This window comes from Globicephala melas, chromosome 1 (assembly GCF_963455315.2).
Source record: "Globicephala melas chromosome 1, mGloMel1.2, whole genome shotgun sequence".
Lineage (NCBI taxonomy): Eukaryota > Metazoa > Chordata > Mammalia > Artiodactyla > Delphinidae > Globicephala > Globicephala melas.
Genome location: NC_083314.1, coordinates 114,018,141 through 114,045,878, shown reverse-complemented (window position 1 = coordinate 114,045,878; position 27,738 = coordinate 114,018,141). Strand labels below are relative to the sequence as shown.

At 37.1% G+C, this 27,738-nt stretch overlaps 1 protein-coding gene across 1 annotated transcript in view; it reads left to right on the top strand.

The window, feature by feature from the left end:
* Positions 1-3,599: 3,599 nt before the first annotated feature.
* The window catches only part of SPATA1 (spermatogenesis associated 1), an 84,517-nt gene continuing 60,378 nt past the window's right edge, over positions 3,600-27,738 (top strand). The window contains exons 1-7 of the mRNA XM_060303483.2: positions 3,600-3,673; positions 5,183-5,279; positions 18,521-18,615; positions 20,988-21,072; positions 21,164-21,395; positions 23,348-23,459; positions 24,210-24,273. Of these exons, the coding sequence (XP_060159466.2) occupies positions 3,600-3,673; positions 5,183-5,279; positions 18,521-18,615; positions 20,988-21,072; positions 21,164-21,395; positions 23,348-23,459; positions 24,210-24,273 (759 nt within the window). The remainder of the gene's footprint in view (positions 3,674-5,182; positions 5,280-18,520; positions 18,616-20,987; positions 21,073-21,163; positions 21,396-23,347; positions 23,460-24,209; positions 24,274-27,738) is intronic.

Genomic DNA, 27,738 nt, shown 5'->3' with positions numbered 1-27,738 from the left:
ATGAGTGGGAGGAGTATTCTAGCTGTTTTGGGGGAGAGGTGAGGATTTCCAGGAATTGAGCCATGGCCCACTTTTTTTTTTTTTTTTTTTTTGGTACGCAGGCCTCTCACTGTTGTGGCCTCTCCCATTGTGGAGCACAGGCTCCAGATGCACAGGCTCAGTGGCCATGGAGCACGGGCCCAGCCACTCCGCGGCATGTGGGATCTTCCCGGACTGGGGCACGAACCTGTGTCCCCTGCATCGGCAGGCGGACTCTCAACCACTGCACCACCAGGGAAGCCCTGGCCCACTTTTTGACCTTTATGGTCAGCCTAGGAACTGTCATGGCGCCTGTGGGTGTGTCATTTAGCTTGCTGATGTGTTACAGTGGAAGTCAACTCATCCACCATCTTGGACCTATTTGGTTCTAATGAGTTTATGTTGTATCCTCCAGCTATGTCATTCTTTTTAAACGTTGTGCCCTGCCCCCTTCCTGTCTCATTCCCCGCTCAGAGATTTTACTCCCATAATCTTATGGGAAGCAGAGGGGTAATGGTCTGTCTTCTGTAACTGCTTCAGGGCTGAGTAGAGGTGTCAACCCTGCCTGTCAGGGAGTAAAAATCTCTGGATGCCTGATCTAGAGACCCCAGGGGGCAGGACAGCTTCTTGTTTTGAGTTGGTATGGACTGGAATCCTTGCATAGTCATCTTATGTGGGACTATTGTAACTACTTCTGTAGCCTTCCTGTGAATTTTCTTTTGTTTTTGAATTTTATTTTATTTATTTTTTCATACAGCAGGTTCTTATTAGTCATCCATTTTATACACATCAGTGTATATATGTCAATCCCAATCTCCCAATTCATCACACCCCCGCACCCTCTGCCGCTTTCCCCCTTTGGTGTCCATACGTTTGTCCTCTACATCTGTGTCTCAATTTCTGCCCTGCAAACCGGTTCCTCTGTACCGTTTTTCTAGGTTCCACATATATGCGTTAATACACAGTATTTGTTTTTCTCTTTCTGACTTACTTCACTCTGTATGACAGTCTCTAGATTCATCCACGTCTCTACAAATGACCCAATCTTCTTCTTTTTTTTTTTTTTTCTTTTTTTTTGCGGTACGCGGGCCTCTCACTGTTGTGGCCTCTCCCGTTGCGGAGCACAGGCTCTGGACACGCAAGCTCAGCAGCCATGGCTCACGGGCCCAGCTGCTCCGCGGCATGTGGATCTTCCCGGACCGGGGCACGAACCCGTGTCCCCTGCATCGGCAGGTGGACTCTCAACCACTGCGCCACCAGGGAAGCCCGACCCAATCTTCTTGAAGAGGAAGCACTTTTGTAACAGCATCAGAGTACAAGGATAACTGTCTATAAATGACAAGACTTAAAAGGCATGGTTAAACATCTTATTACAGTGTAATCCATAAAGAAGTGACAGACAACATTTTAAGATGACAGCTAGAACTATAGCATTAGATCAGGACATATCCAAATTCCAGAAACTATATAATTTTTAGAATGTCTGTGTTAATAACATTCATCTATACAGTATATCTTAAGTAGGTTAATCTCTCGTGTGATAATGCTCTCTATGTAATTTAGCATACCAAATAATACTGGTTAAATATTTCTCTCTGAGATGCCTCAGGGGCCCTCCAAAACATCCCAAAGTTAACTGAAAGTCAAAAGAACTTTGATTAAAATTTGATATTTGGGAAGTTTCTCAAAAAGTTTCAACACTTGATCAAATAAGGTCATTGGTCACTGTGAGACAATACTTATTTGTTAACCAAAGTTACAAGAGATCTCAAAAGCAAATACAGATCACTTAAAGGCAAAGAAACTCACACAATATGTTATCAGAAACGGCATTCCAGGGACTTCCCTGGTGGCACAGTGGTTAAGAATCCATCTGCCAATGCAGGGGACACGAATTTGAGCCCTGGTCCGGGAAGATCCCACATGCCGCGGAGCAACTAAGCTCACGCACCACAACTACTGAGCCTGCGCTCTAGAGCCCACGAGCCACAACTACTGAGTCCACACACCACAACTACTAAAGCCCACGTGCCCAGAGCCCGTGCTCCGCAACAAGAGAAGCCACCTCAATGAGAAGCCCGCGCACCGCAACAAAGACTAGACCCTGCTCGCTGCAACTAGAGAAAGCCCTCACGCAGCAACGAAGACCCGATGCAGCCGAAAATAAGTACATAAAATAAATAAATTTATTAAAAGAAACAGTATTCCAAGAAAACCTTGTTCTTGGGACTTCCCTGGTGGCTCAGTGGTTGAGAATCCGCCTGCCAACGCAGGGGACATGGGTCTAATTCCCTGGTCTGGAAAGATCCCATGTGCCACGGAGCAACTAAGCCACAACTACTGAGCCTGTGTACCTAGAGCCCATGCTCTGCAGCAAGCGAAGCCCGTGCACCACAACAAAAAGTAGCCGCGGCTCAATGCAACTAGAGAAAGCCCACGTGCAGCAATGAAGACCCAATGCAACCCAAAATAAATAACTAAATAAATAACTTTTTTTTTTTAAAAAAAAGGAAAACCTTGTTCTCTTAACGGAAAGAGAAACCAAATCCAAGACTTAGCTTACTCCCAACAAAATCCATTTACCCACCTAAATTCAATCCAATGTTAGAAAATCCTGATCATGCGTAACTCTTCAGTATTTTTTCATCCTCACGCCTTCCTTTTTTTTTAATTTATTTTATTTATTTTTGCTGTGTTGGGTCTTCGTTTCTGTGAGGGCTTTCTCTAGTTGTGGCAAGCGGGGGCCACTCTTCACCGTGGTGTGCGGGCCTCTCACTATCGCGGCCTCTCTTGTTGCGGAGCACAGGCTCCAGACGCACAGGCTCAGTAGTTGTGGCTCACAGGCCTAGTTGCTCTGCGGCATGTGGGATCCTCCCAGACCAGGGCTCGAACCTGTGTCCCCTGCATTAGCAGGCAGATTCTCAACCACTGTGCCACCAGGGAAGCCCCCTCACGCCTTCTTTTACTGAAGACACATATCTAACTTTGCTTAAAAATCTTTCCACATTGGGTTACTTTTCTTACTGACAAATTTGCAATAGATATAATAAAGTCTAGTAAACCTAAGTACAACAGAAATATTGTACATTATACTTAACATTGATGACTCTAAAGACGTGTCTATATTAATGAAGCCAACAAGCTTAAGCCACCTTCAATACCAGATATCAGTTTAGTACTGAATATTTTCCAGTACTACTGGGGCTACTCTTTGTTGCAGTGCGTGGGCTTCTCATTGCGGTGGCTTTTCTTGTTGCAGAGCATGGGCTCTAGGCGCGCGGGCTTCAGTAGTTGCGGTGCACGGGCTTAGTTGCTCCTCGGCATGTGGGATCTTCACAGACCAGGGCTCAAACTTGTGTTCCCTGCATTGGCAGACGGATTCATAACCACTGTGCCACCAGGTAAAATTCATTCTGTCCAGATTATTTTCTATTTCTGCGCTAATTTCCTTTAAGTCAGTGAAATAGAGCTCTTTTACTAATTACTTTTCGGCAATACCATACATCTAAGACACACATAGATACGTACGAACACACAAACAAACACAGAGACCTCATTGTTCCCATTCCAGAATTTCAGCCATGAGCCAGGTACAGCAATGTAAAACCCATCAGTCTGCAAAAGAGGTTGGATTAAAATTGGGTTTCTGGCAGATGTAATAAATCAAGCTCACTTGTCTAGATGGCTAAACCCTTGTTAATAATATTTATGGAAAAGATGCTTAAGATTTTTATTTGTCCTTGACAAGTTCCAATTTACCCCCTTTTTCAAAGTCTGCATTTTAAAAAGATGGCAGAGATTAGGGTTCCTGGAGAAAACCAGGTCAGATATTTGCATCTCAAAGGCACAGGCAAGTTCCTCCTAGGATGACTGTTTCCCCTTTAATACTTACAAGTCTCTTAAGATAAATAGGGAAGCTTTTGGGAGTGATAAAAGGATTGGTGGGCTTTGGATTATTTTTGGAGCCATACCTCTGATTCTGTAGAGACCAGATTTGTAAAACAAGGATAGTTTTGGGTTTTTTTTTTCTGTTTTTAAATAATTGGGTGGCTACCTCAATGATACTGAAAGACCGATATACCTATTAACCTATGTTGGAATGTTTTACTTTCCTCATTTAGCTTAGGGGAGAACGCCTCCCCCAAAATTTCTATGAGGTACGGTTAGCTTAGACCAGTGGCTTCCCATTTTGGTACACTATTTACAATTTTGGGAATCCTCCCTAGGTTTAAGAAATTTTTTAATTATAGCCCTCAGTCAGGCCTTTGATCTGAGGAGGATTGCCTACAGCCTCATGTGATCTCATATTTAAAGGTAGCCAGACAATTTTCTTTTTTTTCTCCATTCCATTCCTATCCTGCAGGCACCCTCAGCTTGAATTTCAAGTTTTGTCAGATTTAAATCACTATCTTAATATAAAGCAAAGCTTTGGAATCTTGAAAAAACTTCTCTACTATTGGTATTATAGTATATCCCTAAGGATTGTCCCACTTTGATAATTCTTTTTTAGAGTAATAATTCTGCTACCTTATTTTTTAACTTTTATTATATATTTATATACTTTAAATTTTGTTGTGTATTCTTGTAAACCGTCATACATTTTCTGAGGGAAAACACAAGAAATAATACACAAACATAGGTACACAAACCTGATATACTTAAAGACTGATATTTTCATCTGGAATAATTGTTCACATTTATTATTATTGAGGTATCCAAGGCCAGGAAGAAATGTAAAGGGTAAAACAATTTTCATCATTTTACAGCATTTGTATAAGTTTAGTCTTTCTACTTCCAAAAGTATATTTCTACTTTGTGTAAAACACTATATATATTTAACCTTAATTTTTGACCAAGAGAAAATGAATTGTTTAGAATAGTAAAAAATGTTCTAGTCACAAGTCTATTATAATTTACCACTTTACTTAGTTGTATGGGATATATGTTCATTTCATTGCAGTTACCAGCCCTACTTACTAGTAGTATATCTTTTTGAATTATTATAATAAGATTGTATACTTATCAAGTTTTCATTTTGAGTCTAAAGCCTTTTGTGTTTTTCTGTTTATTTTTTGAATGAATCAGAGACCAGAAATGAGTGGAATGCTATCTTAAACAAGCCAAAAAGCTGTTATAATCTTTATTAAATACTACTTCAATGAAGAAAGATTAAAAAAACCTACAAAATTCCAACTGATAATTACCCCATTCAGAGGTTGGTGAATATGTCCCTCAGTCCAAGTCGACCTTCCTCATCAGAGGTAAGAAAATCTTTTTTACACTAAAATATAAGAAAAACCTGCTTATCATTGGTTTTGAAAAGTTTTGATAAAGCAAAAATATGGATTATATAAAGTATTAGATACCAACACCACTGTGAACCCAACTTTGTGTATCCCAGTACTTGATTACAGTTCTTGTATCTCTAAGGACCCCAATTATACTGGGACCTCCAGTGCATTGATCCTATCACCTTTTTTTGTTTGTTTGTTTATTCCTCTTCTCAGGATGCCTTCCATGGCTGGCTTAAATATCACGGAGCACTCTTTTGGGTTTTTTTTGGAATTTTTGAATTTTATTTTATTTTTTTATACAACAGGTTCTTATTAGTTATCTATTTTATACATATTAGTGTATACATGTCAATCCCAATCTCCCAGTTCATCCCACCCCCACCCCCAACCCCGCCACTTTCCCCCTTTGGTGTCCATACGTTTGTTCTCTACATCTTTGTCTCTATTTCTGCCCTGCAAATTCATGGAGCATTCTTGATCACTCTCTTGCACATACTTTTGACTCCTTGCCCTCTCTCATTTCACTGTAGTCCTTGACAAAACAAAAACCCTGCTTAATCTTCTTCACCTATTCTTCATATATACCTACAGTGGAACATGGCTGGAGAAAAATATACCAGCATAGGACTATTCTCATTTTAAATTAATGACCATGAATCTCAAGTGGAACTTTTTGCTAGTAGGCAATAAGACTATCTCCCACTCACTCATTCACTCTTCCACTATTCTAGATAACTATTTCATACCTTCTCAAACCCCAATACATTCTTCTCATTTTCACTTTAAATCAACTCCAGTCAAGCTTTCACTCTACTATTCCACCAAAACTGCTGTTAAATTCACCTTTACATTACTAAATCTACTGCTTAATTCTTATTCCATATATGCTTGATCTGTGTGTGCACAGTAGTTGACACTGTTAATCACTCTGTCTTCCTTGACATAATTCCTTCACTTAGCTTTTAGCATACACATTATCTTGGTTTTCCTTCTACATTCCTTGTTATTCATTTTCAGTCTTCTTTTTTGTGTCTTTTTCTTCTTCCTGTTCTCTTGATATTGGGGAATTTCAGGGGTCAGCTCTTTGCTCTCTTCTCTATTTGCACTCATTGTGATCTCATCCAGTCTAGTAGCTTTTTTTGGGGGGGGGGTTATTTCACTTTATTGTACCTTTGGTTCTTTTTTTCATTTTAACATCTTTATTGGAGTATAATTGCTTTACAATGGTATGTTAGTTTCAGCTTCACAACAAAATGAGTCAGTTATATATATACATATGTTCCCATATCTCTTCCCACTTGCGTCTCCCTCCCTTCCACCCTCCCTATCCCACCCCTCCAGGCGGTCACAAAGCACCGAGCTGATCTCCCTGTGCTATGCGGCTGCTTCCCACTAGCTATCTACCTTACATTTGGTAGTGTATATATGTCCATGCCTCTCTCTCGCTTTGTCACAGTTTACCCTTCCCCCTCCCCATATCCTCAAGTCCATTCTCTAGTAAGTCTGTGTCTTTATTCCTGTTTCACCCCTAGGTTCTTCATGACATTTCTTTTTTCTTAAATTCCATATATATGTGTTAGCATACGGTATTTGTCTCTCTCTTTCTGACTTACTTCACTCTGTATGACAGACTCAAGGTCTATCCACCTCATTACAAATAGCTCAATTTCGTTTCTTTTTATGGCTGAGTAATATTCCATTGTATATATGTGCCACATCTTCTTTATCCATTCATCCAATGATGGACACTCAGGTTGTTTCCATCTCCGGGCTATTGTAAATAGAGCTGCAATGAACATTTTGGTACATGACTCTTTTTGAATTATGGTTTTCTCAGGTTATATGCCCAGTAGTGGGAATGCTGGGTCATATGGTAGTTCTATTTGTAGTTTTTTGAGGAACCTCCATACTCTTCTCCACAGTGGCTGTATCAATTTACATTCCCATCAACAGTGTAAGAGGTTTCCCTTTTCTCCACACCCTCTCCAGCATTTATTGTTTGTAGATTTTTTGATGATGGCCATTCTGACTGGTGTGAAATGATATCTCATTGTAGTTTTGATTTGCATTTCTCTAATGATTAGTGATGTTGAGCATTCTTTCATGTGTTTGTTGGCAGTCTGTATATCTTCTTTGGAGAAATGGCTATTTAGGTCTTCTGCCCATTTTTGGATTGGGTTGTTTGTTTTTTTGTTATTAAGCTGCATGAGCTGCTTATAAATTTTGGAGATTAATCCTTTGTCAGTTGCTTCATTTGCAAATATTTTCTCCCATTCTGAGGGTTGTCTTTTGGTCTTGTTTATGGTTTCCTTTGCTGCGCAAAAGCTTTGAAGTTTCATTAGGTCCCATTTGTTTATTTTTGTTTGTATTTCCATTTCTCTAGGAGGTGGGTCAAAAAGGACCTTGCTGTGATTTATGTCATAGAGTGTCCTGCCTATGTTTTCCTCTAAGAGTTTGATAGTTTCTGCCCTTACACTTAGGTCTTTAATCCACCTTGAGCTTATCTTTGTGCATGGTGTTAGGGAGTGATCCAATCTCATACTTCTACGTGTAGCTGTCCAGTTTTCCCAGCACCACTTATTGAAGAGGCTGTCCTTTCTCCACTGTACATTCCTGCCTCCTTTATCAAAGATAAGGGGACCATATGTGCGTGGGTTTATCTGTGGGCTTTCTATCCTGTTCCATTGATCTATATTTCTGTTTTTGTGCCAGTACCATACTGTCTTGATTACTGTAGCTTTGTAGTATAGTCTGAAGTCAGGAAGCCTGATTCCTCCAGCTCCATTTTCATTCTCAAGATTGCTTTGGCTATTCGGGTCTTTTGTGTTTCCATACAAATGTGAAATTTTTTGTTCTAGTTCTGTGAAAAATGCCAGTGGTATTTTGATAGGGATTGCATTGAATCTGTAGATTGCTTTGGGTAGTAGAGTCATTTTCACAATGTTGATCCTTCCAATCCAAGAACATGGTATATCTCTCCATCTATTTGTATCATATTTAATTTCTTTCATCAGTGTCTTATAATTTTCTGCACACAGGTCTTTTGTCTCTTTAAGTAGGTTTATTCCTAGATATTTTATTCTTTTTGTTGCAATGGTAAATGGGACTGTTTTCTTGATTTCACTTTCAGATTTTTCATCCTTAGTGTATAGGAATGCCAGAGATTTCTGTGCATTAATTTTGTATCCTGCTACTTTACCAGATTCATTGATTAGCTCTAGTAGTTTTCTGGTAGCATCTTTAGGGTTCTCTATGTATAGTATCATGTCATCTGCAAATAGTGACAGCTTTACTTCTTCTTTTCCGATTTGGATTCCTTTTATTTCCTTTTCTTCTCTGATTGCTGTGGCTAAAACTTCCAAAACTATGTTGAATAAGAGTGGTGAGAGTGGGCAACCTTGTCTTGTTCCTGATCTTAGAGGAAATGCTTTCAGTTTTTCACCATTGAGGACGATGTTGGCTGTGGGTTTGTCATATATGGTCTTTATTATGTTGAGGAAAGTTCCCTCTATGCCTACTTTCTGCAGGGTTTTTATCATAAATGGGTGTTGAATTTTGTCAAAAGCTTTCTCTGCATCTATTGAGATGATCATATGGTGTATCTCCTTCAATTTGTTAATATGGTGATTGATTTGCATATATTGAAGAATCCTTGCATTCCTGGAATAAACCCCACTTGATCATGGTGTATGATCCGTTTAATGTGCTGTTGGCTTCTGTTTGCTAGTCTTTTGTTGAGGATTTTTGCATCTATGTTCATCAGTGATATAGGCCTGTAGTTTTCTTTCTTTCTGACATCCTTTTCTGGTTTTGGTGTCATGGTGATGGTGGCCTTGTAGAATGAGTTGGGGAGTGTTCCTCCCTCTGCTATATTTTGCAAGAGTTTGAGAAGGGTAGGTGATAGCTCTTCTCTAAATGTTTGACAGAATTCGCCTGTGAAGCCATCTGGTCCTGGGCTTATGTTTGTTGGAAGATTTTTAATCACAGTTTCAATTTCAGTGCTTGTGATTGGTCTGTTATTTTCTATTTCTTCCTGATTCAGTCTTGGCAGGTTGTGCCTTTCTAAGAATTTGTCCATTTCTTCCAGGTTGTCCATTTTATTGGCATAGAGTTGCTTGTAGTAATCTCTCATGATCTTTTGTATTTCTGCAGTGTCAGTTGTTACTTCTCCTTTTTCATTTCTAATTCTATTGATTTCAGTCATCTTCCTTTTTTTCTTGATGAGTCTGGCTAATGGTTTATCATTTTTGTTTATCCTTTCAAAGAACCAGCTTTTAGTTTTATTGATCTTTGCTATCGTTTCCTTCATTTCTTTTTCATTTATTTCTGCTATGATTTTTATGATTTCTTTCCTTCAGCTAACTTTGGGGTTTTTTTGTTCTTCTTTCTCTAATTGCTTTAGGTGCAAGATTAGGTTGTTTATTTGAGATGTTTCCTGTTTCTTAAGGTAGGATTGTATTGCTATAAACTTCCCTCTTAGAACTGCTTTTGCTGTATCCCATAGATTTTGAGTTGTCGTGTCTCCATTGTCATTTGTTTCTAGGTATTTTTTGATTTCCTCTTTGATTTCTTCAGTGATCACTTCGTTATTAAGTAGTGTATTGTTTAGCCTCCATGTGTTTGTATTTTTTACAGATCTTTTCCTGTAATTGATATCTAGTCTCATAGCGTTGTGGTTGGAAAAGATACTTGATACAATTTCAATTTTCTTAAATTTACCAAGGCTTGATTTGTGACCCAAGATATGACCTATCCTGGAGAATGTTCCATGAGCACTTGAGAAAAATGTGTATTCTGTTGTTTTTGGATGGAATGTCCTATAAATATCAATTAAGTCCATCTTGTTTAATGTATCATTTAAAGCTTGTGTTTCCTTATTTATTTTCATTTTGGATGATCTGTCCATTGGTGAAAGTGGGGTGTTAAAGTCCCCTGGTATGAATGTGTTACTGTCGATTTCCCCTTTATGGCTGTTAGTATTTGCCTTATGTATTGAGGTGCTCCTATGTTGGGTGCATAAATATTTACAATTGTTATATCTTCTTCTTGGATCAATCCCTTGATCATTATGTAGTGTCCTTCTTTGTCTCTTCTAATAGTCTTTATTTTCAAGTCTATTTTGTCTGATACGAGAATTGCTACTCCAGCTTTGTTTTGGTTTCCATTTGCATGAAATCCCTTTTTCCATCCCTTTACTTTCAGTCTGTATGTGTCTCTAGGTCTGAAGTGGGTTTCTTGTAGACAGCAAATATATGCGTCTTGTTTTTGTATCCATTCAGCCAATCTGTGTCTTTTGGTGGGAGCATTTAGTCCATTTACATTTAAGGTAATTATCGATATATATGTTCCCATTCCCATTTTCTTAATTGTTTTGGGTTCATTATTGTAGGTCTCTTCCTTCTCTTGGGTTTCTTGCCTAGGTAAGTTCCTTTAGCATTTGTTGTAGAGCTGGTTTGGTGGTGCTGAACTCTCTCAGCTTTTGCTTGTCTGTAAAGGTTTTAATTTCTCCATCAAATCTGAATGAGATCCTTGCTGGGTAGAGTAATCTTGGTTGCAGGTTTTTCTCCTTCATCACTTTTAATATGTCCTGCCACTCCCTTCTGGCTTGCAGAGTTTCTGCTGAAAGATCAGCTGTTAACCTTATGGGGATTCCCTTGTGTGTTATTTGTTGTTTTTCCCTTGCTGCTTTTAATATGTTTTCTTTGTATTTAATTTTTGACAGTTTGATTAATATGTGTCTTGGCGTATTTCTCTTTGGATTTATCCTGTATGGGACTCTCTGTGCTTCCTGGACTTGATTAACTATTTCCTTTCCCATATTAGGGAAGTTTTCAACTATAATCTCTTCAAATATTTTCTCAGTCCCTTTCTTTTTCTCTCCTTCTTCTGGAACCCCTATAATTCGAATGTTGGTGCATTTAATGTTGTCCCAGAGGTCTCTGAGACTGTCCTCAGTTCTTTTCATTCTTTTTTCTTTATTCTGCTCTGCAGTAGTTATTTCCACTATTTTATCCTCCAGGTCACTTATCCGTTCTTCTGCCTCAGTTATTCTGCTATTGATCCCATCTAGAGTATTTTTAATTTCATTTATTGTGTTGTTCATCATTGTTTATTTCATCTTCAGTTCTTCTAGGTCCTTGTTAAATGTTTCTTGCATTTTGTCTATTCTATTTCCAAGATTTTGGATCATCTTTACTATCATTATTTTGAAATCTTTTTCAGGTAGACTGCCTATTTCCTCTTCATTTGTTAGGTCTGGTGGGTTTTTATCTTGCTCCTTTATCTGCTGTGTGTTTTTCTGTCTTTTCATTTTGCTTATCTTACTGTGTTTGGGGTCTCCTTTTTGCGGGCTGAAGGTTCGTAGTTCCTGTTGTTTTTGGTGTCTGTCCCCAGTGCCTCTGGTTGGTTCAGTGGGTTGTGTAGGCTTCCTGGTGGAGGGTACTAGTGCCTGTGTTCTGGTGGATGAGGCTGGATCTTGTCTTTCTGGTGGGCAGGTCCATGTCTGGTGGTGTGTTTTGGGGTGTCTGTAGACTTTTTATGATTTTGGGCAGCCTCTCTGCTAATGGGTGGGGTTGTGTTCCTGTCTTGCTAGTTGTTCGGCATAGGGTGTCCAGCACTGTAGCTTGCTGGTCGTTGAGTGAAGCTGGGTGCTAGCGTTGAGATGGAGATCTCTGGGAGATTTTCACCGTTTGATATTATGTGCAGCTGGAAGGCCTCTTGTGGACCAGTGTCCTGAAGTTGGCTCTCCCACCTCAGAGGCACAGCACTAACTGCTGGCTGCAGCACCAAGAGCCTTTCATCCACACGGCTCAGAAGAAAAAGTAGAAAAAAGAATTAGTAGAAGTAGAAAGAAAGAAAGAAAGGAGAGAGGGAGGGAGGGAGCAAGGAAGGAAGGAGGGAAGGAAGGAAAAAATGAAAGAAGACCAAGTAAAATAAAATAAAGTAAGGTAAAATATAATGAAGTTATTAAAATAAGAGGAAAAAAACCCAAAAACAACGGATGGATAGAACCCGGAACAAATGGTGGAAGCAAAGCTATACAGACAAAATCTCACAGAGAAGCATACACGTACACACGCAGAAAAAGAGGAAAAGAGGAAAAAATCATAAATCTTGCTCTCAAAGTCCACCTCCTCAATTTGGGATGATTCGTTGTCTAAAGGAGGGAAGGAAGGAAAGAAAGAATGAAGATAAAGTAAAATAAAATAAGGTTATTAAAATAAAAAGTAATTGTTAAGAAAAACAAACAGGACGGATAGAACCCTCAGACAAATGGTGGAAGCAAAGCTATACAGACAAAATCTCACACAGAAGCATAAACATACACACAAAAAAAGGAAAAGGGGAAAGAATAATAAATCTTGCTCTCAAAGACCACCTCCTTAATTTGGGATTATTCGTTGTCTATTCATGTATTCCACAGATGTAGGGTACATCAAGTTGATTGTGGAGCTTTAATCCGCTGGGGGGAGGGAGGGGCACGGAGTGCGGGGCGGGCCTGCGGTGGCAGAGGCCAGCGTGACGTTGCGCCTGCCCGAGGCGCGCCGTGCGTTTTCCCAGGGGAGTTGTCCCTGGATCCCGGGACCCTGGCAGTGGCGGGCTGCACAGGCTCCCCCGAAGGGGGCGTGGATAGTGACCAGTGTTCACACACAGGCTTCTTGGTGGAGGTAGCAGCGGCCTTAGCATCTCATGTCTGTCTCTGGGGTCCGCACTTTTAGCCGCGGCTCGCGCCTGTCTCTGGAGCTCCTTCAAGCAGTGTTCTTAATCCCCTCTCGTCGCGCACCAGGAAATAAAGAGGGAAGAAAAAGTCTCTTGCCTCTTCGGCAGGTCCAGACTTTTCCCCGGCAGGTCCAGACTTTTCCCTGGCAGGTCCAGACTTTTCCCCCGGACTCCTTCCCAGCTAGCCACAGCGCACTAATGCCCTGCAGGCTGTGTTCACGCTGTCAACCTCAGTCCTCCCCCGGTGCTCCGACTGAAGCCTGAACCTCAGCTCCGCCCCGGCGGGTGAGCAGACAAGCCTCTCGGCTGGTGAGTGCCGGTCGGCCCTGATCCTCTGTGCTGGAATCTCTCCGCTTTGCCCTCCGCACCCCTGTTGCTGTGCTCTCCTCCGCGGCTCCGAAGCTCCCCCGCTCCGCCACCCTCAGTCTCCGCCCGCGAAGGGGCTTCCTAGTGTGTGGTAACGTTTCCTCCTTCACAGCTCCCTCCCACTGGTGCAGGACCCGTCCCTATCCTTCCGTCTCTGTTTATTCTTTTTTCTTTTGCCCTACCCAGTTACGTGGGGGGTTTCTTGCCTTTTGGGAGGTCTGAGGTCTTCTGCCAGCGTTCAGTAGGTGTTCTGTCGGAGTTGTTCCACGTGTAGATGTATTTCTGGTGTATCTGTGGGGAGGAAGGTGATCTCCGCGTCTTCGTACCTTTAGTTCTAGTTTCTCTCACTAGAATAGAGAACTACTCTTCCATTCCCCGAGTGTTATCCTCTCTAATCTCCAGTCTAGTAGCTTTAAATACCAACTTTATGCTAAGTATTCTCAAATTTATATCCCCATCCCAGCCCTCTTTCCCAAACTTCACATTGATATTTTCAGCTGCCTACTTGAAATCTCCACTTGGATAACCAATAGACAGCTGAAACTCAGTATGTCTGAAACTGAACTACAGTTCTCCCCCCAGCCCAAACCCGTACTAACCATGACCTTACCCATCTCAGTTGATGGCAAATCCATCCTTTCGATATCTGAGGCCAAACACCTTGGAGTCATACATCACACCTTACTCAAACTTCACTTCTTGGACTCTAGCTTCAAATTATATACAAAATCTGACCACTTCCCATCACCTATATTGCTAGCATGTTAGTCTGAGCCACTATCACCTCACACTTTAATTATTGAAATAACTCTATAACAGGTTCCATTTTCTTGTCCCTTATAGTCTGTTCTATTATCCCTTTAATAATTATTAAATATACAAATATTTGGGAGTAGAGCATTATGTATGCCCAAATGTGAAGTAATATGTAATACAGGGTATTATGAAGTGTTCTTACCCCAGTTGATTAACATGTGTCAGTTGAGGGCTATAAAGTCAACTGTTTACAGGAGAGAGAAGGATTGGAGAAATAAGTTAAATGACACCTTAGGAGTTAATAAGGTAAATTCAGAATGCAGAACAGCCTGTTAAACAATTGGTCCAGTCTCTTTAAAATGTGCCATGAAGAGAAAAAAAAAAAGCAGGTCTGGAAAACTCTTCCAAATTAAGCTTTTTAAAAGTTGTGACAAAGGGAAGAAGGAGAGAGGGAAGGACAAATTAGAAGTACGGGATTAATAGATACACACTAGTATACATAAGATAAATAAGCAACAAGGATTACTGTAAAGCACAGAGAATTATATTCAATGTCTTATAATAACCTATAATGGAATATAATCTGAAAGAAAATAACTGAATCATTTTGCTGTATACCTGAAACTAACAAATTGTAAATCAACTATACTTCAATTAAAAAAAAAAAAAAAGACGTAACAACCAAATGCAATATGTTACCCTTGATTGAATTCTAGATTGAAAAAACATTCTGAGAACAGTTGGACAGTTGGCGAAATTTGTATATGGACTAGATATTAGTTGACATTAAGCAATTGTTAATTTTCTTAGATTTGTATCTGGACTATTCTATTTAAAACTGAAAACTACTCCCTCTTTTATCTTCCCAATTTCCTTGCCCTGCTCTACTTATTCTCTTTTCCCAGTACTGCCCACTTTCTGATTTGCTATATCACTTACCAGTGTTTTATATTTAATGTTTATTGTCTATGTCCCTCACAGGACTGAAACTAGTCTGAGGAAAATGAGTCACTTGCCTTTGGTGCAAAACTTAAGCAGGCACCAAAAAATTAAGTAATGAAGATAAATATTTTAATAAAAGATTTTTAAAATGAAAAACTAATGCAAAAACCTGTGACAAACAAGATATCAACATTTTAAATAGAAACAGGATCTAATAATGCTATGCCTAGCCATTTTGGAGCCTGAGGCAAAAGGCAAAATATGTGCCCGTCTGTATACCTTTTAATGTATTTTTATTATTTATTGTAAAATAGTTATTTTTATTTTTACTTACTTAAAAAAATTTTTTTAATCAAAGTATAGTTAAGTTACAATATCATGTAAGTTTCATGTATACAGCACAGTGATTCAGATATATATATATATATGAATATATATATTCTTTTTCAGATTCTTTTCTCTTATAGGTTATTGCATAATATTGACTATAGTTCCCTGTCCTATTTAATGTATTTTTAAAATAATAGTTTTAATAAGAATATTATTGATGGATTTACTTCCATTAAAGCCAGGATAAAGTTGGGTTTTGATATAAATAGAATGTTTAACCTTAAAATGATGTTGTGAGTTTTAATACAGGCTTTCAAAATTTTCAATATTTTTTCAACTATGTTGTTCTGGAAAAAGTTAACCATTGAGAAATGTATTTTTGGGCTTCCCTGGTGGCGCAGTGGTTGAGAGTCCGCCTGCCGATGCAGGGGACGCGGGTTCGTGCCCCGGTCTGGGAGGATCCCACATGCCGCGGAGCGGCTGGGCCCGTGAGCCATGGCCGCTGAGCCTGCGTGTCCGGAGCCTGTGCTCCGCAACGGGAGAGGCCACAACAGTGAGAGGCCCGCGTACCGCAAAAAAAAAAAAAAAAAAGAAATGTATTTTTTAAAAAAACATGTATATAGCAGTTCATATTTTTCCTTTCTACTCAGGCTCTAATAGTACCATTCTGTCTTTAAATTTATGATATTTTATTCATCATGAATTTTTTGCATTGAATAGATTTATTTATTTATTTTATTTTTGGCTGTGTTGGGTCTTCGTTGCTGTGCATGGGCCCTCCCCAGTTGCGGTGAGCAGGAGCTACTCTGCTACTCTCCTTTGTGGTGTGCGGGCTTCTTATTGCGCTGGCCCCTCCCGCTGTGGAGCACAGGCTCCAGGCATGCGGGCTTCAGCAGTCGCGGCACACGAGCTCAGTAGTTGTGGCTTGCGGGCTCCAGAGCGCAGACTTAGTAGTCGTGGCACGCGGGCCCATCTGCTCCATGGCATGTGGGATCTTCCCGGGCCAGGACTCGAACCCGTGTCCCCAGTGTTAGCAGGCGGATTCCCAGCTGCTGTGCCACCAGGGAAGTCCCTGAATAGATTTTTTAAAATATTATTTATCATGATTACTGAGGTTTTGGTACCCCTTTAAATTTTGTACCTGAGGTGAGTGCTTCACTTCCCTCACCCTTCTTCTTGGCCTGATATCTCATTAGAATCTCAGCTGCATGCAGGCAAGGATCTTTGTTTTATTCACTACATATTTATAGTACCTAGAACAGTGCTGGCACATAGTAGGCATATTTGTTGAATGAATGAATAAATCCAAATTCCCAATAAATTAATTTACTTCACAAAATGTTTCAAAGGTCAGGAAATGTTTTGTCAACTATATTTTCTTTGTATTGCTTCCTCTTTCAATTATAGAATGAAAGTCTATATACTTTGAATTATAATTCATGAATTGTTATAAAATATATAGAAGTAATTACTTCATCTATGAAAGCAGAGTAAAACCTTTAGTTAAAGAAATATTTTTTTCTCCTGTAAAATATTAATACATTTATATAATGGGCAAGGCCATATTTACTTCAGATTTCTGAAGGTTTTACAAATATTTAATAGTATAGCTTTAATATTTAATATTATAGTATTAATATATAGTATAGCTTTAGCTGTTAATAGGATGGTATAGTTAGAGAATAATCTTTTAAAAACCTTGATATTCAAAATACAGCTTATAGGAAACTTCACTATTCCATCTATCTATTCAAACATCTTAAACTGTTGGTTAATATTCTGACATCAGAACTGTACATGTAATCTGCTTGGTCTATAAAAACAACTTGAGCAAAATACTCAGTTCAAGAGCCATTGTCAGGCTTCTCTGGTGGCGCAGTGGTTGAGAGTCCGCCTGCCGTTGCAGTGGACACGGGTTCGTGCCCCAGTCTGGGAAGATCCCACGTGCCGCGGAGCGGCTGGGCCCGTGAGCCATGGCCGCTGAGCTTGCGCGTCCAAAGCCTGTGCTCCACAACGGGAGAGGCCACAACAGTGAGAGGTCCACGTACTGCAAAAAAATAAATAAATAAATAAAAAGATGTTAAGAGCCATTGTCATTTCCTATAAAAATTACTAATGTTAATATAAAGTCATATTTACTTAAAATTTAAAAAATGTTTCTCACTTAGTATCATAGAGTATAATCATTTCAATGCTTTCACTTTTAATATACATGAATAGCAAACTTTCATTAGACTAAAAGATAAGCCTTTATTTGCTGTAATTGTTCTGTTGTAGTAATCTAAATATTCTTCCCCATGGATAAATTCTAATTGAGGTAATAAAACACTAATAGGAAAAAAGATAGTACATATAAGCACAGACAAGCTAAGCTTACAGACATGCCCTATGTGAAAACAACCATTCCTTTCCCCATCACTGGTCAGGAATAGGTTCTTCCTTGAATTCTGGGAAACAAATATTCCCCAAGCCCTAGTATTCACACTTTAGCAGGTGCTGAGAACTAGCACTCATCACAGCTGTGTTAGGGAGACAATATGTAAAGGATAAGGATTCTACAAGATAACACCAATGAAACTGTGTAGGTAGAGGTCAGGGAAGGTGGAAAGGTTGGTAATAAGAAAACTGATCTTGGCAATCTGGTATCCTTACTGCAAGCCACAAAACAAGCATTGTATGTTGGTATGTTAAGGAACTCTAGGACCACAGCTATGACATTGTTTCCAAGGGAAAATGTGCTCCAAGTGCCAAGTAGCCAACCTAACAAATTTTTGGCTCTTCATTTTGTTTTTTTGTGTTTGTTCAGAGGATGCATGTATTCCATGTTTATTTCAATTATGTTTTTTAAACTTAAAATTCTAGAGGACATCAGTTGATTTTTTTAACTTTAAAAATATTTTAACTGATTTTATTCTCAATTTATTCACTTGGTGGAACTTCATGTTTTTTATGTCCCTGAAGGATCTTGGAACTATCAGTTAAATACCATTTCAATAGAAGTTGTTAACAAATTAATTTTAGCTGGATTTATAAGGCAAGTATTTTGTAGTCATGTTACAATGTGCCTGAAAAAGCAATCTTTTTTTTTTCTGCAGAGAAAAATGCTTTCTGGAAATTCAAAAATTCTAAGTGAAAAGTTTCTTATCCATATGATGGATCCAGTCCCTGACTTAATGAATACTATCAATAGGTAATGCTATATAACAGTTAAAAAGTACTATAGGAACAGATGTCACTTAGCCATAGTACTGCCACCTAGAAAACAGAGTATAACCTGTGTATTACTATGGCTATACCCAAAGAGAATTAAGAGAGAAATTATCTGAAATTAGAAACCTGTTGAAGAGCTGTGAATAGCGATTAAACCAGTATATCTACAATTACTTTTTCACTGAACTATTTAAAAATAGAAACAGAATACACACACACACACACACACACACACACACGTGTATATATACACATATATGCTCACTTCTGGTTTCTCATATTTATATAAGGTTTATTTCTTTAATCAATATTTTTCATATTTAAACCCTTTAAAATGCAGTATATTCCTATTCTATGCTAGTTAATGTATCATTATTATGTATTTGCTTATGCGATTATTTGTTTAACATAACTGCCATTAGACTGTAGCTCCCTGTGAGCAGGGACTTTATGTTATTCACTACTGTATTTACAACCAGTGCCTAACAAGGTGTTTAGCACTTAGAGGCATTTAAATGTTTATTGAAAAAATTAAATAATGACTGATAATGGGGAAAAAAAATTTTCCCCCAAAGTAAAACTATAAAGAAATTTGCTATGTGGAATTCTTGGGCTCAGTAGGTAGATTTAAAGTTTTTGTCATTAGAGTTCTGTTTAGTATAGCAGAATATTAATTTACTGATCATTAAGTTAGTTTTCCTTAATCAGGGAAGGAAAGGAACAACCCTCATAACTTTTTGTTCTTTTTCATGATAAGTAAAATTGCAAAATACCAATCACAGAATTCTAGATTGGAAGGAACCTAATGGCAATTTAAGCCAACTTCTAAAATGCTTCTAATATCAATATTTTATTATAATATTTTCAACAAATATTTATTGATGTTTTTCTGTATACAAAATGAGAAAAAAGAATTGACTATGGATCCTGCTCTTAAAGAATATTCAGTGTAGTGGTGAAGATAAAATACATAAATAATTAAAATAGCATACTCTGTATATTTAGAAGAAAAGGAGACTGCTTCCAGCAGGACAAGAGGGGAGATGGAGAACTTTAAGGAAAAAGTGATCATCAGTTTAGATTTTGACAGAAGAATATTTGATCTTGCAAAGATGTTGTGTGGGAGAAGCTTTCTGAGCAGAGAAAATAGAATGAGCACAGAAGTGGCAAAGGAGGCAACTCTAGGGAAAAGTGAGTGGTTTGGTTTTTACTAGAGCATTGACTGTGTGAAAGGGAATAGTAGACAACAAGTTGTAAAAGTTGTTTATTGAAGGTCTTGAATGCCAGATTAATGAATTTGGATTTTTTTTTTTTTTCTGAAGCTTTGGAGGTTTTGAGCAAAAGATGACATGATGAGAGCCTTAAGAAACTAGAGACAGGAATTGTAACCAGGAGACTTTTGCAGTGGTTAGGCAAGAGATAAGGAGAGTCTCAGGAAAAGGCTGCCTCTCAGATTTGATCTACTACTATTTTCTCCTTGGTTCTACACTTAAGCCACAAAAATCTTCCTTTGGTCCTCACATACAGCAAACTCATTTCTATTTTATCATCTTTGTACTTGCCTGGAAATCACTTCCCCCGATTTTCAAATAGCTTGCTTCTTGTTTTCATAATTCAGTTCTCAGCTCAATTATTATCTTTCAAAAATGGCCTTCTCTGACCACCTAGTTTTCAGATATTCTTTCTCTGAATTCCTCTCTATTACCTCACTCTGTTTTATTTTCATAAATCACATATCACTATCTTAAATCACATTTATTTAACATCTGCTCTCCCAAGTAGAATATAAGCTACATGAGAGCAGGGACTTTGCATTGTTCACAGTTGTATCCCCACCACGTAGAACACTACCTAACACATAGTATACCTCAATATTTGTTGAAAGAATGAACGAATAACAAATTAACTCTATGGGATGAATATTTAGGAAATAAAGTTTACAAAGTTGGATTCTAGAACCAGATTACCTGGTTTTAAATCCCAACTTGAAAACTTCCTATTTATAAAATCTTGGGCAAGATGCTTAACCTCTCTTTGCCTCATTCTTGTCTGTGAACTACAGACAATATGTGTGCCTATCACATGGAATTGTGAGGATTAACTGAGCTTTATATGTAAAGCATTTAGAATAATGCCTGGCACATAGTAAGTCCATGCAAGTGATAGCCATAATTATTATTATTAAATGACATAGAATTTCTATCATGTTTAGTACAGTGAATAGAAATAAGATTATATTCTACGTTTTCTAGAATATAGCCTTAGTTACTAGCTTTTTGATTTGATTTTTATGTCACAGAAATATGCCGTCTGCAAAAAAGTGAGGGTAAAAGTAATTGAAAAACGTTACAGAAGCTTTAATTATTTCCTCATTTATTTCCAGGTGAAGGCAAAGCAAGAATCAGAACTGAAACTCAAATCATTTGCTCCTCCATATGTATGTAATGTGACACTTTAAACTTATACTAATTTTTTAACTTATTTTTTAAAGTGTAAACTAATTTTTTAAAATTTCCTCTATGTTTTAGGCTCTTCAATCAGAATTATATTTGCTTCCTATAATGGATCATTTAGGAAATATTTATTCAGCATCATCAGCAGTTTCTTTAGATGTGCAGCAGACTAATAATGGTGTTGCTGAGGCTGACGGAATAATACACAGACCACTTAGTGTAACTTTGTCAAAGGAAGAACCTGGAACAGATCCCAGTTGTTTAGAAAACACTTTGAAAAAGCTTCTTAACAAGAATCAGGAAGAAGGTGATTTCAACTGGAATGGGAACGACAAAGAGGTTGTTATAGTACATTTTAACAGTCAGGTCTGGGCAAATTCTGGGCACATCTAGCCTTACGAATATTGGCAGTATAAAAGGAAAGCTACAATTCAATATGGGGATTTTAAAAACTAGTTTCACCAGTTGGGAGGAAAAAAAGACAATTTAAGTACTGTTCGAAAATAAAAATAAAATCAGGGCTTCCCTGGTGGCGCAGTGGTTAAGAATCTGCTTGCCAATGCAGGGGACATGGGTTCAAGCCCTGTTCTGGGAAGATCCCACATGCCGCGGAGCAACTAAGCCCATGTGCCACAACTACTGACACTGTGCTCTAGAGCCTGCAAAAAAAATAAAATAAAATTTAAAAATCAAATAAAGTCAAAATACTTACAGCACTTACGTAAAGTCTACCACCTTTTATAATAGTTTCAGATAAAGTTAAGGCTAAAGGAGAAAAGAAGTTATTGTTTCATAAAATCTTGATATTATTATTATAGTTCAGAAATATCTTAGCCAGGAAAACAGTATAAAACCAAAGCAAAACAACTTTAATGTTGGGAGACATTTGTATTTCAAAGACTTTAAAATTTTTTATATGGTTACACCCACCAATTTACTGATAATTCAGTTCTTAAAAAGTGGTAGGTAATTAAAGAAATCAAAATTAAACTTATAAACATATAAATAAAGCTGGAACTACACTCTAAGAATCGATTGAAAAAAAGTCAGTTGAATTTTTTTACTTACTGCATACAGCAAATAAATTGTGATGGAAAAGCAAATATACTAAACATTTATGAATTAAATGAATTCTCCCCCAAAATAATACACTCCTTTTTCTGTGAATCTATAACATTTTATATGTACATCTACTCTAGCTCTCAAAACACTATATTTTTTCAAAAGTAAATAGACCTGCTTTCTTATTAAGTTGCATAGGTATTGAATGGTGCATTGCATCATTCTCTAAACAGTTATTAGGAATAGATACATGTCATATATTCCTATCAAAATGTCACTCAGAATCTACTGAGTTTTCCATTGTTGTTTGTTTTGGGGGGCAGGTGGGGGGAGTGGTATTTTACTATCAGTTTTAAACAGCTGACATATCTATTTTTTGTTCCTTTGCCTTGAATATATCTTTTTAGAAAATCCCTATTTGTTGTCTTTAAATGACTAAGTCCAGTGCCAGATAGGAAATAAGTGGTAGCAACCTGACTAAAACTAAACCAATATGGGCTTCAGGTTGCAAAATACTGTGGCAACTCTTGTAAAATGACTTTTCAAACACTAATATGACTCCAATTTTTTCTAAATTAAAAAAAATTGATTTCCCCAAGGGAAAAAAACCTGTATTAACACTACCAGGTTCACGGATCTCTTGTTCATGTAGATCATGTGGAACATTAGTGCTAATGTTTTAAAGACATTGTGTGGTTTTCTTATATGAAGAAATTCTGTTAAAATGAAGGGAGATTTTATAAATGAAAATGTATGTGAAATAACAAATGGCATTATATGCTCTGTATTTATACCCAGCACTTTCCAGAGAAGGATCCTCAGAATACTCTTTTAAAAGATGCTTTTGGCAAAAGCTTTATGAAGACAACAAAGTTTGAATAAAACCCAACTTACCCCCTCTTGCAGATTCATATTGTACATAAAAACAGAGAAATCCTGCCATAGGGGTGTGTGTGGGGGGGGATTTGTGTTCTGTTAGGATTGCTTAATCCAATTTTTCCCAAACTGAATTTACCAAAGAATTCTCCTTTTGCATAAACTAAAGTTTCATGAAATTCAGTTTGGGAGAGTAAAGTTCATAGAGATTCTGAAACATGGGACAAGAGTATATAGTATGTACATAAAAAACCAAAATTGTATTTTAGTATTTTCTTAATATTATGAACTTTCTTTGCTATGGATGGGCATCATCATCAGCTGGGGGAAAAGCCACTCCAAATGAACATCAGACTGGAAATAATCAAATTGGAAATTCTGAATTGCCAGGATCACAGGAAGATTCAGATAATGATTATTTTAGCGGCAGAAAAGGTAATTAATATGGATGTTGATTCTACATGTCATAATCTAGACTATAAGAAAAAGAGTGAGATATCCAGGGTACTGTTATAAAAGACTTCTAATTAGAACAAAGATATGAGTGAAGTTAGTGACATTTTTAATTAAAATTACCTTGATTCTGATGTATACTGTTAGATACTAATATTCCCTTCCAACATAATGAGGGATAATTGATTGCTTAAATTTATTCTGTTGTAATCCTTTTGTCATCAGGGGCAACCTAATGACAGAAAAATTTCTGTCTTCATTTGCCTTTCTTAGAATTAATTTTTCTGCCTCTTTTATATTCCTGGTTTTGAGTAAACTAATCATGTTTGAGTTTCACATTGGTATCATTTCATTCAAAATTATAGTACTTAGACAACAGTTTTGCATATAGTCTTCTGAAATTAAGATAAGGAATTTTATAAACAATTATTCACAAAAGAACTATAAGCAAAGTATGTTTACAAAATTTCCAGTTATTTTACCTTGCTATAGACATTGGACTATGATTTGAATTTAGCTATAATATAATGAAATATTATTTTATAAGTCATGCTAAATGTAGTTTATGTTGATAACTAATGAGTTTGAAAGATAATATAATGGTTTCAAGCAGACTTTAAAAATTTTTAATGTTATGTTTGTGTTTATGGAATATTAAATAAAAAACATGAAAAGTTAATATTCATGGAATCATTTTTTAATATGACTTACAAATCTGTCATTCCCCTTTAAGTCAGTTTCTTTGGAAAAATGAAGATGATAGAACTAATATCATTAGAAGAGAGGACAATCAGGTATGATTTTTAAATCTTAAAAAAATTTTATTTATCTTTTTATACAGGAGGTTCTTATTAGTTAGCTATTTTATACATATTAGTGTATATATGTCAATCCCAATCTCCCAATTCATCCCACCACCACCACCACCCCCCGCCGCTTTCCCCCCTTTGTGTCCATACATTTGTTCTCTACATCTGTGTCTCTATTTCTGCCTTACAAACCAGTTCATCTGTACCATTTTTCTAGATTCCACATATATGCATTAATATACGATATTTGTTTTTCTCTTTCTGACTTACTTCACTCTGTATGACAGTCTCTAGCTCCATCCACATCTCTACAAATGACCCAATTTTCGTTCCTTTTTATGGCTGAGTAATATTCCATTGTATACATGTACCACATCTTCTTTATCCATTCCTCTGTTGATGGGCATTTAGGTTGCTTCCATGACCTGGCTGTTGTAAATAGTGCTGCATTTTTTTAGATGTGGTATTGCACCATAATATTTATACTGAAATTGAAATGGAACTGCAGATTAAAATGTCTTAAATTTTCTAACCTTAAATGTTAGAGAAGGGGAGATAAACCTCAAAATTCAGGAGCCTGCAAATTCAGTGAAATTTCTGGGAGTTTCATGATCTGGGACATGTTGATGTATGCCCTTTAAAGTAAAAACCAAGTTTTTGTATCTTGCCCCAGCTACCATGAAGAATGAGTCACTTGATGGACCTGTTTGGAATTTGGAGATTTACTGCATTCGGATGCATGGCTCCAATCTTTTTCTTTTTTTTTTTTAATCAAGTAATCTAAAAGACTGCCAACTTTGAGTGGGCCCAGAGCAAGAGAAGGCTCACAAGGTGATCCAAGAGGCACAGCAAGCAGTGCTGCCAGTTGTGTGCTAATATCCATCTGGTCCAGTGATGCTTGATATGTTAGAATACATATGTTGGTTGTTGGTTGTTGGTTATATATGATATGTTGGTTGGAATGCTAAATGGAGTCTGAGACAAGTCCTGAGAGGAGAATCACAGCTCAGAGCCTTTGAGTTTTGGAGCAGAGGCATGCCATATTCAGCAAATAATTGTTTTATTGTTGCTAGATATTAATAAAATATGCTGTCTTCACACTTTAAAATTTTTCCAGCTGGTGGGTGCTTAATGCTATTTCACTGTGGTTTGAATTTTCATTTCCCAGATTACCCATACAGTTGATCATATTTTTATATTTTATAGACTCCATTTTGATAACTTTTTTGGAGAACTACCTTTTCAAGTATTTCTATTGTGTTGTCTGCCATATATTTCTGATTAGTAGGAATTTTTAATATACTTTGGAGGGTAGTCCTTTGATGCTTATGTGCATTGCAAATATCTTCCCCTACTCTGTGTTTTGTCTATAATCTACATTGTTTAATATGTTGTTTAAGTGTTCCATATCCTTTTTTTTTCCTACATTTTTCTTTCTATGTCTTGGACTGAGAATAGATATATTAGAATCTTCTGTTATTAGTATTTTACATCCTTATTTTATTTTATCCTTATTTTATCCTTATCCTTTATCCTTTTATCCTTACATCTCCTGTGGTTTTTGATTTATTTAGATTTCTATGTATTATTTGGCACAAAGTTGTTCTCATGCAAATAGTAATATCATCACTTTTGCATTATGAAGTGCCCTTCTTTGACTCATTAAATGCTTTTTTGACCTGAATTCTCCCTTACTGCATATCAAGATACTAACCTCTCCTTTCTTTTTGTTTACATTTATTTGGTATACCCCTATATTCCTCCCCTACTTTTTTCCCCAACTTTTCTGAATTGCTTTGTTTTAGGTATGTCTTTAACAGACATGCTAGAGTTGGGTTTCCCTTTGTAAGCCAGTCTGAAAGTCATTTTCATTTAGTAGATGAGTTATGTCCATTTATGTTTTTGATAGGACTGATATATTTGACCTCAGATTTCTCATTTTACTTTATGTTATAGTTACTATGTGTTACTATGTGGTTTATTTGCACTCCCCCCCACTCCTGGTATTTAGGAAATCTGAATCTCATTCTAGTGTTTACCTTTATACTGATACAAATTTGTGCTAGTATTCCTAACCCTCCTTTTTCCTTTTTTTAAAATTTATGCTTCTGATTTTGATTTGTTACCTCTAAAATTATCCTCTGACTCCTATCTTTAAATTCAAGGCAATTAAAAAGTCATCTTTCCCCCTCCTTTCTCCTCTCATTTACTTTTAATTGTGTTATTTCTACTTTGTAAAAGAACAGAACATTTATGGGCTGTGCTTCTTGTCTTATCCTCCTCACCTTTGTTTTAGTCTTAGATCTATAATTAAATATGTTCAACACTTACTGCCAGTTCTTTTACACAAGATTTTTCAATCATTTCTTCATTGGGTAAAGCTCTACTTATTAAAAAAAAAAAGCTCCCAGGTACGATATTCCCTTACTTCTTACATATTTAAAATTTTGTCTAGAGCAGGAATAGGCAGACAAGGCCCACAGCTTGTTTTGTGAAGCATGGGACCTAAAAATGTTTTTTACATTTTTAAAAAGTTGGAAAAAATAAGAATTATGACAAATACCATATGTGGCCCACAAAACCTAAATTATTTACTCTGAGGCCTTTTACAGAAGCAGTTTGCTTATCCCTGCTTTAGAGCCTTGGTACTTGAAGGATAGCTTGATTGGCTGTAACATCCTTGGCTTACACAATTTTTCCTTGAGTTTATTAAAATGTTGCTCTACTGATGTTTTATATGTTACTGTTAAGAAGTATGATGCCAAACTGATTTTCTTTTCTTTGTAAATTGGCTTGGTTATTTTTGTCTGGAAGGCCAGAGGATCCCTTTAATGTGTAGTAGTTTTATCAGGCTATATTTCAGTTGAGAGTTCTAGGTCTGGTTTTTATGGGTACCCAGTGGGCCCTTTCAGTATGAAAATCAGGACTTCTTTTATTTCAAGAAATTATAACTCTAGAAAACAATATAAATAGCAGATCCATTCCATGGTTTTTTGGGTTTTTTTGTTTTTTTTTTGAGACCTCAGTTGGTCTTATCCTAGTTCTTCTTTACCTTTTATCTCTACTACTTTCTCTATGATCTAGTTTACTATTTTCTTTACGTTTAATTTTCTTTATTCCTTTTATTTCTGTTCTCTATTATGCTTACTGTATTTTTGGTCATATCTGTTCCTTTTGGGATACCTGTTATTCATTTCTGAGACAGTTTTGTTTTTTCTTTAATTTCTTTCCTCAGTTTGGTCAATTTCCATTTTACATCTTCCTGTTATTTTTCCATTTTTATTCTGAGTTTCTAAATATGTGATTTGTGGTGTTCATTAATACCTAAAATGATTTGATTTAATTTAATTTAATCTATGTTGGGAATATTGTTAATTTTTTCTCTGCTTCCTGGCTGCTGGTTTTGTTTTGTTTTAGTTCTCAGTTTTGAGGGTTTTCAAAAAGTAACTT